The sequence below is a fragment of the Artibeus jamaicensis genome, unplaced genomic scaffold (genome assembly GCF_021234435.1).
Source record: "Artibeus jamaicensis isolate MK-2021 breed Jamaican fruit bat unplaced genomic scaffold, CSHL_Jam_final contig_2259, whole genome shotgun sequence".
Classification (NCBI taxonomy): domain Eukaryota; kingdom Metazoa; phylum Chordata; class Mammalia; order Chiroptera; family Phyllostomidae; genus Artibeus; species Artibeus jamaicensis.
In genome coordinates, this window is record NW_026521468.1 from 601,458 (window position 1) to 618,064 (window position 16,607).

The following is a 16,607-nucleotide window of genomic DNA, read 5'->3' on the forward strand; positions in this document are numbered from 1 at the left end:
TCAGGGTCCACAGGAGTTTCCACAGGCATTGGTGGTAGCACATGGGTTGCAGGGGAGGCTGAAAGAACAGAGTTTTAGAATGCATTAGGGAGGGGAGTATAGAAAACACCAAGGCTTAATGCAGCCACCTATGAGTTCTCAGTGGGTAGAGTTCTTTCCATCAAATGTGATTGTCACCAAATCCTTTCCACTTCCCCAGAATGCCATGGGCAGAAGTAGAAAATTGTCCTTTTGAAAAATATTATTTCCATTGTTAGCTCCCTGAGGTAGGGGATGCCCTTTGCTTTTAACCTTACGTATGGCTTAACTGTCACATAGTAGACACTAGATTAATGTGTGTTATTTGATGTGCTGAAAATATGGCCAACATGTGATTGTCCACAGTGTTGTGTACTCCACCACACATTTTCCCAGAAATCCTTTGCCTCACACTCACTTGCAGTCCTCGCTCTCCAGAAGATTCCGGTATGTGTTGATCTCACACTCCAGCCTGGCCCGGACGTCCAGCAGCACCTGGTACTCCTGGTTCTGCCGCTCCAAGTCACCCCTGATCTCCGCCAGCTGGGACTCCACGTTGGTGATCATGCACTGCACCTGGGACAGCTGGGAGCTGTAGCGGGCCTCAGTCTCTGTCAGCGTGTTCTCCAGGGAGTCCCTCTGTGGGGGGACATAAGGAATGTCACAGAGCTGCTCCTTTAACACGTCCCTCCACAGGGTTCCATGCAAGTCACAGCTTCAAGAGTTCAGGAGACTGTGGCCCAAAAGGCCTGCCAGTGACTCTGATTCCCTGACCTCACACTTGTCACCAGGAGGTGTGGACAATACCCACCAGGTTGTGCTGGGCCTGCAGCTCGATCTCCAGGGCATTCACTGTGCGTCTCAGCTCAATGATCTCTGCCTGGCAGGTCTGTAGCTGCTCTGAGCTGGACACCACCTGCTTGTTCAGCTCCTGGGTCTGAGACACCAAAGGTAAGAGATGGGATCAGACTGTGCCTTGAGGGCCACAAGGGGCCTTGGATCCTGAGTGGCCCTGTGCTGAGGTGCCCACCTGGTTGGCGAACCATTCCTCCACGTCCCTGCGGTTGGTCTCCACCACGGCCTCATACTGACACCTGGTCTCATTGAGCACGCGGTTCAGGTCCACGGTGGGGGCGGCGTCCACCTCCACGTTGAGGCGGTCTCCAATCTGGCAACGCAGGGTGTTGACTTCCTGGTGGAGGAAGGGGAACAATGAACCCACAGAAACAGTTCTTCTATCTTTCTGCTATGGTCGAGTGAGAATGAGCCTGCCAAAAAATGCCCTGAAAAGAATATCCTGCTCTTTCCAAAAACACAGATATTGTGTAAAAATAAATTCAATTTCTTTTTCAGAAAACTGAACAGGTTCAGATTTTCTATAAGACCAAGTCCCAATTCCTGGGCATGTCCAGGTCATTTATCATTTCCTGACACATCCCGATAGGCACCACATGCCCAGCCACACACATCCATGGGCCACCCTCAGCTACAGCTCACTGTGCCCCTTTTGTCATCTTCCTCCTGCCTGTGACATGCCTCTGACATGTTTCCTTTCAGGCAGACTGGATTACTTCCAGAACACTCTGCGTACCCATCTAATCCAGCACTTATTTCCCTCTGCCCGTATTGGATCAAGGTTTTACATGGCTGTCTCTCAGACTAGAGACTAGACTATGGGCTCTTGGAAGAGAGGGGCCACATCTCCTTTCTTTTCTTTTTTTTTCTCTCAATCTCTACCACCCAATTCGGCACCTAACAGTGACCAATAGAGACCGTGGATGTCCTTCCTCAGCACCGCCACCTCCTGCCCAGCCCTCCCAGCTTCCCTGACTGCCTGCTGTGGATGTCCTGTCATTATTCCCTGGGCTGACCCTGAGTTCCTCGGGGAAGGGTGCCCGCCCGGGGATCCTGATGGCAATTGCCTCCTGATGCCGGAAGCTTAGCTCTGAAGCCTCTTGTTTTATTTTGTTTCCCTCTTACCTCCTCGTGGTTCTTCTTGAGGCAGAGCAGCTCCTCCTTCAGGGACTCCACCTGGGCCTCCAGGTCGGCCCTGCACAGGGTCAGCTCATCCAGGATCCTGCGCAGGCTGGTGATGTCCGACTCCACCAGCTGCCGGGAGGAGCGCTCCATCTCATACCTGCACACACAGATTGGTGTGGGAGGAAGAGCCAGGGAGGAAGCCCATCTTCCTGCCCCGGGTCCTCTTTGAAGGAATTGGCCCAGCTGTCTTTGAACTGACACAGCTTCCCATCCCTTCCCTTCCATGTGTCCCTCAGGCTCAGCATGGATAGGCTGAAGAGGACCTGACTCATCCTCACACCAGACAGTGCCCATGGGGATTCCTGGAATGGAGTCTCTCTCTCCTCTCCATGTTGTTGGTTAATGTACCACCAAAGCAATTGATTCTCCAAGAATTAATTTCAGTCTCTGAATTCAGGGGCTTCAGGAGACCATCCAGAAAGAGAGCCTGAGGAGCGGATACCATATGAATCTGGATCTCGGAAACTGATTTTTCATATCCAGCCATAAGAGGATATGTACTGCTTCCCTTCCAGGCAGTGTTAGGCCCACAGTGTCATGAAAGAGCTGTAAGGACCTCGGATGCCACCTGCCCTAAAAGTCTCAACATACTTGGTTCTGAAGTCATCAGAGGCCAGCTTGGCATTGTCGATCTGCACCACCAGCCTGGCGTTCTCAGACTTGGCACACAGAATCTGAAAACAAGACTCCACTGTGAGGTCCACTTGTCTTAGTGTTCAAAGACAGCCGGCTGCTGCACCCCACACACCCTGCCCCTCACCTTCTGCTGCAGCTCCTCAATGGTCTTGAAGTAGGACTGGTAGCTGGGGCACATCAGCGGCTCCTGCTGCTGGCAGCGCTCCTGGATGCGGCACTCCAGCTCCGCATTCTCCCGCTCCAGCTGCCGCACCTTCTCCAGGTAGCTGGCCAGGCGTTCGTTCAGGAACTGCATGGTCTCCTTCTCGCTGCCATTGAAGGAGCCCTCGCAGAACCAGCCGCAGTTGCCCACGTTGGCGGGGATGTTGCAGGCCCCAGGCAGGGGGATGTTGTGGCAGCTGGGGGCCACGCAGGGCCGGGAGGGGCAGCTGGAGCAGCAGCTCAGGTTGGACAGGCAGCAGTTGTAAGGCATGGTGCCGGGAGAGGTGCTAGAAGAACAGATGAGCTGATGGAGGTGGATGTGGGTGAGTTTGAGTCTCTTCTTCCTCCATGGTCCTTTTATACCCTTAAATTGTGGGTGGGGGCCTGGCATCTAGCATAGTTTCCTTTCCTAATGCTTCAGGTAATTTTTTTTCTCCAAAATATGTTAGTTAGATGCTGTCTCAGAGTCCCCCCTCATCCCATAAAATTATTCCATTCATCTTGCGTCACACCGGGCTCCTCCTGGGTACTGGTGGTTGGTGAAATCAGAGTTTAATCAGATGGCTTCAAAGGAGGCAGAATCATCACAGCCCCAAATGGTTGTTCCCATTACTCAGAGGGGAGGACGTCCAGGGACATGGGGTGGAGTAGTTTGGGACTCCTCACCCATGAAGTTCTGCCCCTGGACTCCCTAGAAAGTTTGGCATGAACTGTCTCCTGGTGACCTTCTTCCAAGTGTACCCACATTTTAGTGTTTGACTTGACTTTATAGCAGAAATTCATCCTGTATCAGCTGCAAGGATTAAGAGCCTCACTCAGTGCGAATATTAATTGGGGGTAGGGAATTTGTCAATAAGAGAGAGATAAAAAATAACTGAGTGTTCATGGTCGGGAAATGAAACGAGTAGACTGGGTAGAAATAGTGCTGACGTTGAGATCAGGACACTACAGCCCACAGGCCAAGTTCGGCCTGCTGCCCTTTTTTGTAAATAAAGTTTTAGTGGCACAGTCATGTTCATTCATTTATGTATTGTCTAGGGCTGCTTTCATTCTGCAAGGGCAGAGTTGAGTAGTCACAACAGAGACCACATGGTCTGCAAAGCCCGAACCATTTACTGTCTGGCCCTTTGAAGTTCACCAATTTTCACTGAAGTGACAATCTCCCCCAAGGTGAGAAAAAGAAGAAATATATAGCAGGAAACATGCTGGGAATAGTCTACAGAGAGTCCAAGTGGCAGTGCCACCGCATAAATGCGGAGCATAATACTTCAGACTTAACAAGAAAAAGAAACCCGGAGTAAGGTGCTCAGAACTACCTTTGTGTTCATGGTGACCTTATCTCAAAGTCTCTGGAAATTTCTCTTGCCTTATTCCTAGACTAAATTCTCTTTCTAAGATCATTGAACATTCCTAGAGGTGTGGCTCTGCCAACCTGAGATGCTCCCAGAACAAGTCACAGCGCCCGTGAGAATGCAGCTTGACACTGTCCTCTGGAAGAAGTGGGCACCGTCTGCGGTGAGTGCATGTCTCCCCTTCACCTCTGGGGTTAGGCACCCTTTGACACTTCCAGACCCTCTTGCCCAATAATTAATTTTTTTATCCTTACCTGCTGACATTTTTTCACTGAGTTTAGAGATAGAAAGAGGGAGAAGGAGAGAGAGAGAGAAACATCCATTGGTTGCCTCCTGTATGTGCCCCATCTGAGACTGAGCCTGTAACCCAGGTATGTGCCCTGAACGGGAATCAAACCTGCAACTTTTTGGTGTACGGGATGACACTCCAACCAACTGAGCCACACCAGCCAGGACTCAATAATGAGCCTTTGACAAAGTAGCTTTCTTATCTCATTTTCTATTTTCTGTCACTCTATCTGTCCTTTGTGCTGCACAGAAATAAAATCATAGTTTAGATAGACTTCCCTAAAGATTACTTGTGGAACTCAATGTAAATCATTTAAGAAGGGTGAGTTTGGACTCAAAGGCAGTGTAGAAGGGACAGAAAAGCATGTACCCGGAGCTAAATGATCTCAATTCACATCTTCACTGGCAATGTGACCTCAGAGAAGTGAATTCCCTCTTTGACTTGCTTTATTCATCTCTCTTTTTTTTATTTTTATTTATTCATTTTTAGAGAGAGGGGAAGAGAAGGAGAGAGAGGGAGAGAGATATTAATGGGCAGTTGCCTCTCATGCGTCCCCTGCTGGGAACCGGCCTGCAACCCAGGCATGTGCCCTGACTGGGAATTGAACCATGGTTGTTTGGTTCACAGGCCTGTGCTCGATCCACTGAGCTACACCAGCCAGGGCTGCTTTCTTCATCTCTTACATTGAAGTCATAATAATGCCAACCACCTCATAGTTTGGCCATGCAGGTTCAGTAAGATAGTGTGTTTGAATATGGATGGGGTAGGGGTGATGACGATTATTGCTGTAACCTTCCCCCTTCCTATTGGTGACCCAAATGATTCAGATAAAGAATTTTCTGACAATTTGATTTTGTTGAGCAGACACCTGGACAGGTTGCCCATGCCAGCCCAATGGTGATCAAAACCATTCACTTACTTTGCCAGCACTAAGGGCACAGAACTATATTCATGCCTTGATCAATGAAAATGCAAATTTTAGCATTTCCTTGGTGGCTGGAATAGGAAGTTAGCAGGTGGCTTATAGTCCCTACCTTCTTTGCTAGGTTCCTGGTCTTGTGGGCTTAGTCATCTTATTTGGGGTCGTTCTTGAGGAGGACAAGTCCTTTACATGGGGTTGTATTGTCACCAAAGCCTCCTTTCCTGTCATTGAAATGGGCTCTACGCATCTTCTGGGAATCCTCCAGCCTTGCCTTTCTGTGCAAGTATTCATAATAATGATGATGGTGATGGTGATGATGCCAAACAAGGTGTTAAGTGCTATGACACAATTCTCAGTTAATCCTTCCAACAACCCTATAAATTTGGCCTATAAAGTTATTCCCCTTACAGATGAAAGACACAGATAGGAAAGACTCAGAATCTTCCCAAGCCACAGCCAATAAATGGCAGAGCTGGGATTTAAGCTACTCAGGTGTCTCCCTTCTGAGCCTGAATACCTATGCACAGTGCAAAACATTTGGCACAGAAGCTTCTCTGATTTGTGAGGGGAAGGAAATCATAGATTAATTTCTGTCCCTATTGTCCTGCTTGTACTTTCTGCTTTGTTCCCCACTGGGGCCTTGTTCTCCACCCCCGACTTCCCCATCAGTCCTTTAAAGGCCACTCTGCCCAAGCAGTCTCTCACCCAGCTACTGTCTACAGTACCTTCCTGAACTAAGACCTGGTTACACTCATTAGCTTTCTCTCTACAGGGAAACAGCCATCCTTTTTCATAATTGGTTGATATGTCCAGATTGGAAATTAAATAGCAGGGGCTGGAGTTAGCATCTAAACAAATGAAAATGCACAATGGCATGACCGAAGGTGATTTAGAATCTGGGAGAAAACCTACCTGTCTAGCCTTGAACTTTTAACCTTGTAATGTTCACTTCAGCAGTAAGTTCCGTGTTGCAGAATCAAAGCACTCTATAGCTAGAAGGACTTGAGTTTATGGAGGAGAAAACTGAGGCGCAGAGAGTAAGGTCAGAAGGAGATCAATATCCATAGGTCACTTTCTAGTCAGGTGGTCTACTAGGACCTTTCACATAGTGTCTTACCCCGAAGAGTCTGGATTCCATCCATTGGGACTGTCACCAATGTCAGAAATAGGGGATCTGAGACACTGGGAAGAAATTTAACTTGTATGTATGACACAAGTAGGTACATTCAAGTCTGTGTAGCCCATCACACGTCACTATGAATTAGAGAGATGACACACTGCCTAGGTCAGGGTGTGTTGGAGCCCAGGGACTGGGAGAAAACATGGAAATCCGGTCATGAATTTTGATGCCAGCTCTGAGGACAGACAGGAAGACACAGGTAGGCTTCCTGCATATTGCTTTATTCCTCCATAGAACAGAGGTTAAAAAGTGACAAATCCCACAAGCTTGTGAGGAGGTGTGACTCCTGGGAGTAATGAAATGAGCTTTTATAGAGAAAAAGGATTAGGAGTCCAGGGTGGCACTTCTCTTCCCAGAGATGCCGAGAGTGGCCTCAGGCTTCAAAGTACCCAAACAGTGGCTTTGACCCCAAATCCACGGATGAGAAAAGCGCCTTAGCTCTATCCCAATACCAAATACAAAATTTTTAGGAAAACAGAAAGGAAAATAATCAACAAAAATATTCAGGATGTAAGTCTAGGAAAAATTCAAACATCTGACAGTGATAAGCCCAGTCGGCTAAGACCGTGGACCAAGACAGCTCAGGAGTCAGTAAAACCAATCACCGAAGAGCATTGGACATGCCAACTGAGAAGGAACCTGGGGGCCCCATCAGAACAGGGGCCTGTGGCCAATGGGTGTTAAATAGGGCTAAGGAGAAGATTCACTCCTGGTGTGGAGATGAGAGGGGGGTTTAGAGAAGAGAGAAACAATGGTGTGGAAGGCAACAGGATGCTCTATAAATTCTACTGTTAGGCATGAAACCAAACGAAATTTGTTAAGATGACTGTACTTCTTTATCCTAATAGAAATATTTGGTTTACACATGTTCATAAACCCAGTCTTCCATGAATCTCTTGGCAAGTACATAAAACAGGGAAGAGATTGTTACTTCTGCTTTACCTTTGGGGAAACTGAAGCTTAAAGAAGCTTCTATCCTGTTCAAAGACAGAGCTAATGAGAAGATAAGTCAGAAATATAACTCAGGTTCTGGTAAGTAGGCTGCAGCCTGGCTCATGAGAACTACCTGTAGAGCCTCTAAAACTCCCAGTGGCTGGGTTGCATCCTAGACCAATGAAATCAGGCTCTCGGAGGGGCTGACTCGGGTCTCAACACTTTTTGAAGTTCCCCAGGTAATTCCAAGGCACAGCCAAGGTTGAGCACCACCATCCTTCTCTGTGTGTCTGATGATGGTGACAGAGTACCTGGAAATAATTAGAAAGCCACGTGGAAATGTTTAAGAAAACATAGAACACATTTACAAAATTAAGGCTGCTATCAAGACAGATTTTTGTGTTTAAAAGACATGGCAGAATTGGCAAATCCAAAAAGCTTTACACAAGGCCAAACTCTTCATTTACTTGGGTGATGCTCGCTCAGCTCAGAGCATGTTTGGAGCTGCTGCTTTGCCGTGCCTGTACCTTTACAGTATCCAGTTTGTCGATAGTAAACCTTTGTGTTATAAGGATGGGTCTGATCATTTGGAAGCTATTCAAAGAGAAGCCTTGTAAATAAAGTAGACAAGTTAATTTTTTGAAAAGCCTTGATATAATGGTGGCCTATAACTAACTCTAAAACCAATTCCTCAAGAGATTTTCCAAATATTAGTTGGGCTCTGTGCAAAGAACAACTTTGAAGGTCATTGACCTGGATATATTTTTATGCTCTGATTTTTTTTATTGTTCTTTATACCTTGTAGTGGTATCTTATGTGCAATTATAGCTAAAACCTGGTTCAGATCCTATAATTTTGAATAACCAACCATGATTATGAGTAAAATCACAGCTTGAGCAAAGGCTCAGTTTTCTCATCTAGAAAATGGGTTTACTGTATATCACTGACATAAAGATTAATTAACAGAAGCTCCTAGTATTTTTGCCTAATTCATACTTAATGTTCAGTAGGTATGAGCTGTATTTGTTACCTGTTGCTGCTGTCACAAGTTACTACATTTTTAGTGTCTTAAAATAACATAGATTTATTATCTTAAATTTCTATCAGTAAGAAGTCTGACATAAGTTTATAATCAAGGTTTTACTCTGGGTTCAAATCAAGATTTTAAGTTGCATTTCTATGCACTAGCAATGAACAACCCAAAAAGAGAATTTAAAATATATATATTTACAACAGCATCAAAAAAATAAAATATTAGGAATAAACATAACCAAGGAGACAAAAGGCTTGTACACTAAAAACAATAAAACATTACTGAAAGAAATTTAAAGACATAAATAAACAAGAAGACATCTCATATCTGTGGATTGGATGATTTAACATTGTTAAAATGACAATACTACCCAAACCAATCTACAGATTCAGTACAGTTCTTATCAAAATCCCAGTGATGATTTTTGCAGAAATTTTTTAAAATCCTAAGATTTAAATATTTCAAGGTACTCCAAATATCCAAAATAATCTTAAAACAGAAAAATGAAGTTAGAGGACTCACACTTCCTGATTTCAAAATGTATTACAAAGCCACAGTAATAAAAACAGTGCGGCACTGGCATAAGGACAGACGTATAGCTCAATGGAATAGAATACTGTCTAGAAATTACCCCTCACATATATGATCAAATGACTTCCAAAGATGATGTCAAGTTCATTGAGAAAAAGGCAGCCTTTTTGACAAATAGTACTGAGAAAATTATATTCACATACAAAAGAATACATCCCTTACCTCACACCAAATATAAAAATTAACTCAAAATGGATCATAGACCTAAACATAAGAGCTTAAACTATACAACTCTTAGAAGAAAACAAGGGAAAATCTTCATGACTGTAGGTTTGACAATGATTTCTTATTTATGTCACCAAAAGTACAGATAACAAAAGGAAAAATAGGCAAAATGAACTTTATAAAATTTTAAAACTTTTGTGCATCAAAGGACATGATCAAGAGAGTGAAAACTACAGAATGAGAGAAGCTATTTGTAAATCATATATCTAATAAGGGATTAATAGCCAGAATTTATAAAGAACTCCTACAACTCAATGACAACAAAAATACTTAATTTTAAAATGGGCAAAGGACTTGAGTAGACTTTTCTCCAAAGAAGATATACAAATGGCCAAAACACACATGAAAAGAGTCTCAATATCACCATCAAAACTGCAATGAGATACCACTTCACACTCATTAGAATGACTATTAAGAAAAAAACACAGAAAATAACTCATTGGCGAGGATGTGGAGAAGTTGGAAGACTTGTGCCTTCCCAAGAGAAATGTTAAATGGTGCAGCCACTGTGGGAACAATATGATGGTTCCTCAAAAAGTTAAATATATAACTACCATGTGATGTGGCGATTCACTGCTAGACACATATGCGAAAGATCGAGAGCACAGAGTGAAACAGATATGTGTACGCCAGTGATCATAGCATCATTATTCACAATGGCTGAAAGGTGGGGAAAAAACCAAAATATCCATTAGGGAATGAATGAACGAACAAAATACAGGAGGATATTCTTTACTCTTTAAAGGATTAAAGATGACATTCTGATAGGTGCTGCAACATAGATGAACCTTGAAAACATCATACCAAGTAAAATGAACCACACACACACACAAAAAGGATGAATATTATGAGATTCCACTTACAAGGAATACCTGGAATAGTCAAATTCATAGACAGAAAGTAGAATAGGGGTTGCCAGGGACTTGGGACCGGGGCAACTGGGAAGTTTAACAAGTACAGAGTTTCAGTTTGGGGTGATGAAAAAGTCCTGGGCCCTGGCCAGTGTGGCTCGGTTGGTGGGAGCATCGTCTGGTAAACTGACAGATCATGGGTTTGGTTCCCAGTCAGGACGTATGCAAGAGGCAACCAGTCAATGTTTCTCTCTCACATCAATGTTTCTCTCCCTATCTCTCCCCCTTTCTTCCCCTTTCTTCCCCTTTCTTCCCCTTTCTCTAAAATCAGTAAGTATGTCCTCAGGTGAGAATAAAAAAGAAGTTTAGGTTCTGGAAGTGGATCGTGGTGGTGGCTGAACAACAGAGTGAAAGCTTTGATGGCCCTGAATGGTGCACTAAAAGTGGTCAGAGTGGTAGATTCATGTCATATATATTTTGCCACAGTTTTTTAAAAATCAAGGGGTTGACAGGGCTGTACTCCTTCCTGGAGGCTCCAGGGGAGAATCCATCTCCTCGCCTTCTTCAACATCCGGAAGCGACCTGCATTCCTTGGCTTAGGGCCCCCTGGCTCCATCCACAAGTCCTGCAGCGCTGGGTCGAGTCCTCATGCCGCACCACTCCGACCTGCGTGCACAGTCATACCTCCCTCACCCTCTCTTCTGCCTCCCTCTTCCACTTTTAAGAACACCCGTGATTACGTTGGGCCCACCAAATAATCTAAGACCATCCCCCATTTTAAGGTCAGCTGATTCGCTATTTTAATTCCATCTGCAACCTTAATTTCCCTCTGTGTGTAAACTAACATATTCCAGGTCCCAGGAATTAGAACAGGGACCCTTTAGGGAAGAGGAGTGATGTTTCTGACTACCACACGAGCTGTGAGAATTACTTCGGCATTATTGTAAAATATAACCTACATAAGCAGAATGCACAATAAAGGAATAAGAAAACTTAGGCAGGAACTTCGGACTGAGCTTGACCTTAGATTTGGAGGAAATCACAGTCATGGTGGCAAACCACATTAGAGCAGGACAGAGACTTTTCATGATCCAAGTAGCAAAGTGTGCAAATCTGAATCCATCCTGGAAATGGGGCTTTAAAAATGAGGGTCAGGGGAAGTTAGGGTAGAAAGAATAAATAGTTGCTTTATCAAAAAGTATATATAATTTCAATTTCTTTTATCATTTCAGTTACACAAGGCTCTGTTTCACTCAAGTGGGGTCTGATACCAGCCTCAGGAAGCCTGATAGGATGGGCAAGTTAGTGGGAAAAATTGAAGACCTGAGTGGTCTCTCATCCCTTCCTATTAAATGGTCCTCTGAGGTTTTACCAAGTCAATGTTCAGCCTGTCCATGGCTCTTTATTAGAAATAAAGAAAGATACCCATTATTGATGAATGCTGCTTTCAGTTCTTGGAGATCTGCTTGTTTCCCCAGCTTTTGTTCACGGTGCCAGGGCTATGCCTTGTAACCACACTACTTGGGGAGGAGTTTTATCCCTTTTAACAAACTATAAATAACTTGCAGCCAGGACTGTTTTTCCCTTATGTGACTCTCCCCTCCCCACCATCCAACAGCTGTGCAGAGGAGGCATTTAGCAGGTACGGGTTGGACTGCACTGAGAAAGGCAGGAGTACCAAGTGAAGAGGTGAGGGGTCTCTGAGCCCCCGCACACAGAGGGGAAGCGCGGCTGGAGCCCAGGCTTATGATCCACCCACACAGGAGGAAGGATGAAGTCCCGGGCTTGGCAGACAAGTCAGAAGTCCCTTTCCTAGGTGTTCCTGAGGCCACTGGGACCACCAATAACCCAGGTGACACATGCTGGACCCTAGAACTTCCTGCCTAGAAGAGGTGAGCTTTTTTCGGAGCCTCTTTCTGGCCCCAACTTGTGCCTCTCCTCTTTGGACTTGGATAGGATCAGCTCTAGCAGATGTCCAGGTCAAGAGGGGACAGTGGAGAAAAAATCCAGGGATGGTCAAGGGCAGAGAGGAGCTGCAGCCCTGCAGCTGCCCCGCCCTTCCTCCTGCCACCCTGCCTCAGCCCTCTGCCCACCAGGCATAGAACGGCTCCCTATCCAAGAGTCAGGTCATTATATGACCTGACTTTCAAGTGGCTTTTTATAGAGTGCTCAAGTGATAGGCGTGGTGAAACAAATGAATAGCAATGAGAAAGGCATCTGCTTTGCCAGGAAAATCAAGTTTATTAAGAGAATCCAAGGGAAGGCTGCTGGGACTTGGGAGGGTTCTCTGGAGAAGCAAAGAAGGAACAGACCCCAGGGAAGGAAGGGGTGAGCAGGGAGTGTGGTCTGGAATAGGTGGATGAGTTCTCTTGGTTGACCCACTGAGTGTCTCTGGCCATGCAAAGTGTGTCTTCAGACTTGGAGACACATTCCGGGTCAAAGCTCTGGAGCCCTGGGCCCTGCCTCCTTTCTCCTCTGGCAGCTCCTGGGCTCTAGTGCACAAAGGAGCTGCAGGGTCCACAGCGGGGTCGGGGGACACAAGGTGTGCAGGGGGCACAGGGATTGGAGACACAGGGCCCAATGGGCTTGTTGCATGCGTTGGTTGTGGCGCAGGGGTTGCAGGGCAGCCTGGGGAAAAAGAATGATGTGGAAAGGTGAATTGAGGGAAACTTGTAACACATGCCAGAGAGACCCCAAGAATGAAATGCCTGTCAGGATGTGGCCTGACCTATAACCGACAGGCCACAGGCTCAGCCCCTGCAAAGCTCATGTTCAAATTAAGTGCCAAACTTCTAAAGAGAAACCCTGAAATTCTTGCTTCGACACACAGCACTCTCTATTCCTAGCTAGTGACCTTGGGAAGATCCCTTAACTTCTCCAAGCCCCAGTTTCTTCTCCTACAGAATGGGGAGAATACTGACCCAGCCTTCCTGTTCTCAACTGTGTGTGAGACCAGATGAGGTTGTATATGAAAATGTACCCTCTACAAAATATAGTAAAATAAAATGTAAAAAATATCATTTGTCTTCTATCAATATTATCACAGTAGCATGCAAAGAATTGGCTGTACAATTTTTGTGTATTCATCAAGCAAATCTCGACTTATATGTTTTTAGTGATGATGATACTGTTTTCTGAGTTCTATTTGACCATGTCTAGTGTGAAGGCATAATATCATTTCCAAGATATGCAATCCCTTCTTGCATATGATGAGTATGCTTATATGTGTGCATGGCTTCCTCAAACACCTCCTGCCGGGTACTCACTTGCAGTCCTCACTCTCCAGCAGGCCCCGGTATGTGTTGATCTCACACTCCAGCCGCGCCTTGACGTCCAGCAGCACCTGGTACTCCTGGTTCTGCCGCTCCAGGTCACCCCTGATCTCCGCCAGCTGGGACTCCACGTTGGTGATCATACACTGCACCTGGGACAGCTGGGCGCTGTAGCGGGCCTCAGTCTCTGTCAGCGTGTTCTCCAGGGAGTCCCTCTGTGGGGGGACATAAGGAATGTCACAGAGCTGCTCCTTTAACACGTCCCTCCACAGGGTTCCATGCAAGCCACAGCTTCAAGAGTTCAGGAGACTGTGACCCAAAAGGCCTGCCAGTGACTCTGATTCCCTGACCTCACATTTGTCACCAGGAGGTGTGGACAATACCCACCAGGTTGTGCTGGGCCTGCAGCTCGATCTCCAGGGCATTGACTGTGCGTCTCAGCTCAATGATCTCTGCCTGGCAGGTCTGTAGCTGCTCTGAGCTGGACACCACCTGCTTGTTCAGCTCCTGGGTCTGAGACACCAAAGGTAAGAGATGGGATCAGACTGTGGCTTGAGGGCCACAGGGGGCCTTGGATCCTGAGTGGCCCTGTGCTGAGGTGCCCACCTGGGTGGTGAACCATTCCTCCACGTCCCTGCGGTTGGTCTCCACCAGAGCTTCATACTGGCACCTGGTCTCATTGAGCACGCGGTTCAGGTCCACAGTGGGGGCGGCATCCACCTCCACATTGAGGCGGTCTCCAATCTGGCAACGCAGGGTGTTGACTTCCTATGGATGCAAAAAAACCAAGAGTAACTAGATTCGAGGAAATGGCATTGTTCCTTGAAGCCCTGCTAGCCTATTTCCTTAGGAAAGAAACTTAGTGGAACAATCTATGACAGTTCAAGGTAAAGTGGTCTGCGCTCCACGTAGCCCAGCTCCCTCCTCACCATGGCTATCCTTGGACTCTAAACATTCCCAAGGACTTGCTTGGATGCCACTGAAGGACAGACTAATGCTCTACTTTTTCAGTTTGCTGATTGGCTGCAGATGACCTCATAGTACAAAGATTTGACTGTTCAATTTCAGATCGTGTGTCAAATAATTCTTGACATCAAGTAAGAAAATCATTTAATGGCCCCTCCCAAGACAGAGAAGAAAGAACCCCAGGTTATTCTTCACCAAGACTTTGAAAGAGTAGAGACTCGAGTTCACCAGGCTTGGCTGTTCGGCCTTTGGGGACGAGAAATGACTTCACAGCGTGAATATAACAATGTAGGGAGTCATTCGACAACTCAGTAGCTAATCACAAGTTGGTGGGGTGGTCAGGGAAACTCAGTTTTGTGTGAAAGAGACATCTTTTCAGGATAGGTTTTACCTTTTCACTTTTTCTGTCATTATTAAAAGTTAGTATTTTTAAAGGAAATCACTAAAGCCACCCTCAGCCTGACACTAAATCAGGTTTCTTCATTTCTCATTTCTGGTCTCACCTCTTCGTGGTTCCTCTTGAGACAGAGCAGCTCCTCCTTCAGGGACTCCACCTGGGCCTCCAGGTCGGACTTGCACAGGGTCAGCTCGTCCAGGATCCTGCGCAGGCTGTTGATGTCCGACTCCACCAGCTGCCGCAGGCCCAGCTCCGTCTCGTACCTGCACAGATGGGATCAGAGCAGGAACTGGCAGACCCCCAAGACTCACGGGATGGTCTTTGATAACCCCATTCATCTTGTCTTCCCACTTTCTACAAGAGTGAAACCAGGAGACAGTTCTGGAGGCTATCAAGGCCCAATATTGATACAAAAATCAACAGATTGATTTGAGTCCCCATCTATATTTGTGACTCCTTTGTTGGGTTCCCCCCAATCTCTGCAGAATCCTTCGTGACCAATAGAGCAAACCAGTTTTCAGTAAAGCTATGGGAATCCCAAACTGGGGTTAAACAATAAAGCAAACCCCAGTGCGCATTCTGAACAAACTCACTTGGTCCTGAAGTCATCTGCAGCCAGCTTGGCATTGTCTATCTGTACCACCAGCCTGGCGTTCTCAGACTTGGTGCACAGGATCTGGAGAACAAGAGGTTGCTTAGTGAGGATTGAAAATAAACAGAAAACCATCCACCTCCATAAAATGGCTTAAAAAGCTACTTTGGAAATAAAAAGGGGAAGCAATATTATGATGACATAGAAGCAAGAAACACACTTCTCTGCCACAGACTGAGAATCATGGCAAACTCCCCTTGCTTAGCAATGACAGCAAGGCTCCCACCTTCTGCTGCAGCTCCTCGATGGTCCGGAAGTAGGACTGGTAGCTGGGGCACATCAGCGGCTCCTGCTGCTGGCAGCGCTCCTGGATGCGGCACTCCAGCTCCGCATTCTCCCGCTCCAGCTGCCGCACCTTCTCCAGGTAGCTGGCCAGGCGTTCGTTCAGGAACTGCATGGTCTCCTTCTCACTGCCATTGAAGGAGCCCTCGCAGAACCAGCCGCAGTTGCCCACGTTGGCGGGGATGTTGCAGGCCCCGGGCAGGGGGATGTTGTGGCAGCTGGGGGCCACGCAGGGCCGGGAGGGGCAGCTGGAGCGGCAGCTCAGGTTGGGCAGGTAGCAGTTGTAAGGCATGGTGCCAGGAAAGAGAAAGGTACCCAGCAAAAGACAGAGTCCCAGTTCTCCAAGGAGCGTGTGGGTCTCCTTCTCCTGGGAGCCTTTATACCTTCCCCGCTAAGGGTGTGGATACAGACTATAAAGTCTTTTTTTCTTTTTACGTCTTCACTACTTTTCAAATGCCCTTCCCTTCAGTCTGTTATTTGCCTTCCTCAGAAGAGTCCATTGTCCCATAAAATTCTTTACTTGGGCTTCTTGCTAAGTCAGGACTCCTCTTCAGGCAGTTCACCCATGAAATCAGAGGTTTGTGGTAGACCTTCAAAGAGGATACACTGTCTAGCCCAAGTAACTGCCCTTGTTAATTGGGAGTTGGTCCATCCAATGACATTCTTCTAGGTCATGTGATCCTGGACATCTATAATCAGACTCATCTCCTGGCCCGCCTGGCACATCTAGAGAGGGACTGGGATTGAGTCGGGGAGGCACTTGTATG

The 16,607-nt window shown here is 46.4% G+C and overlaps 2 protein-coding genes across 2 annotated transcripts; both read right to left on the reverse strand.

Moving 5' to 3' along the window:
* Nucleotides 1–3,181, reverse strand: LOC119037515 (keratin, type I cuticular Ha3-I-like). Its single transcript, XM_037129730.2, has 7 exons — nt 2,819–3,181; nt 2,650–2,732; nt 1,999–2,155; nt 1,049–1,210; nt 830–955; nt 437–657; nt 1–58 (listed from the first exon to the last, which is right to left on the reverse strand). Exons 1-7 carry the CDS (start codon nt 3,164–3,166, stop codon nt 1–3), a joined length of 1,155 nt encoding a protein of 384 aa, XP_036985625.2. The 5' UTR covers nt 3,167–3,181.
* Nucleotides 3,182–12,763: 9,582 nt separating this feature from the next.
* On the reverse strand, nt 12,764–16,132 carry LOC119037512 (keratin, type I cuticular Ha1). Its single transcript, XM_037129727.2, has 7 exons — nt 15,785–16,132; nt 15,500–15,582; nt 15,013–15,169; nt 14,150–14,311; nt 13,931–14,056; nt 13,538–13,758; nt 12,764–12,899 (listed from the first exon to the last, which is right to left on the reverse strand). Exons 1-7 carry the CDS (start codon nt 16,130–16,132, stop codon nt 12,764–12,766), a joined length of 1,233 nt encoding a protein of 410 aa, XP_036985622.2.
* Nucleotides 16,133–16,607: the final 475 nt, after the last annotated feature.

Excerpts from the sequence above, each read along its gene's own strand:
- LOC119037515 (XM_037129730.2), bottom strand. The coding sequence starts at position 3,166 with ATGCCTTACAACTGCTGCCTGTCCAACCTGAGCTGCTGCTCCAGCTGC. Across the intron at positions 956-1,048 it reads AGGAATGGTTCGCCAACCAG|ACCCAGGAGCTGAACAAGCA; the intron begins GTGGGCACCTCA and ends TTGGTGTCTCAG. Across the intron at positions 59-436 it reads CTGGAGAGCGAGGACTGCAA|CCTCCCCTGCAACCCATGTG; the intron begins GTGAGTGTGAGG and ends CTGTTCTTTCAG.
- LOC119037512 (XM_037129727.2), bottom strand. The coding sequence starts at position 16,132 with ATGCCTTACAACTGCTACCTGCCCAACCTGAGCTGCCGCTCCAGCTGC. Across the intron at positions 14,057-14,149 it reads AGGAATGGTTCACCACCCAG|ACCCAGGAGCTGAACAAGCA; the intron begins GTGGGCACCTCA and ends TTGGTGTCTCAG. Across the intron at positions 12,900-13,537 it reads CTGGAGAGTGAGGACTGCAA|GCTGCCCTGCAACCCCTGCG; the intron begins GTGAGTACCCGG and ends CTTTTTCCCCAG.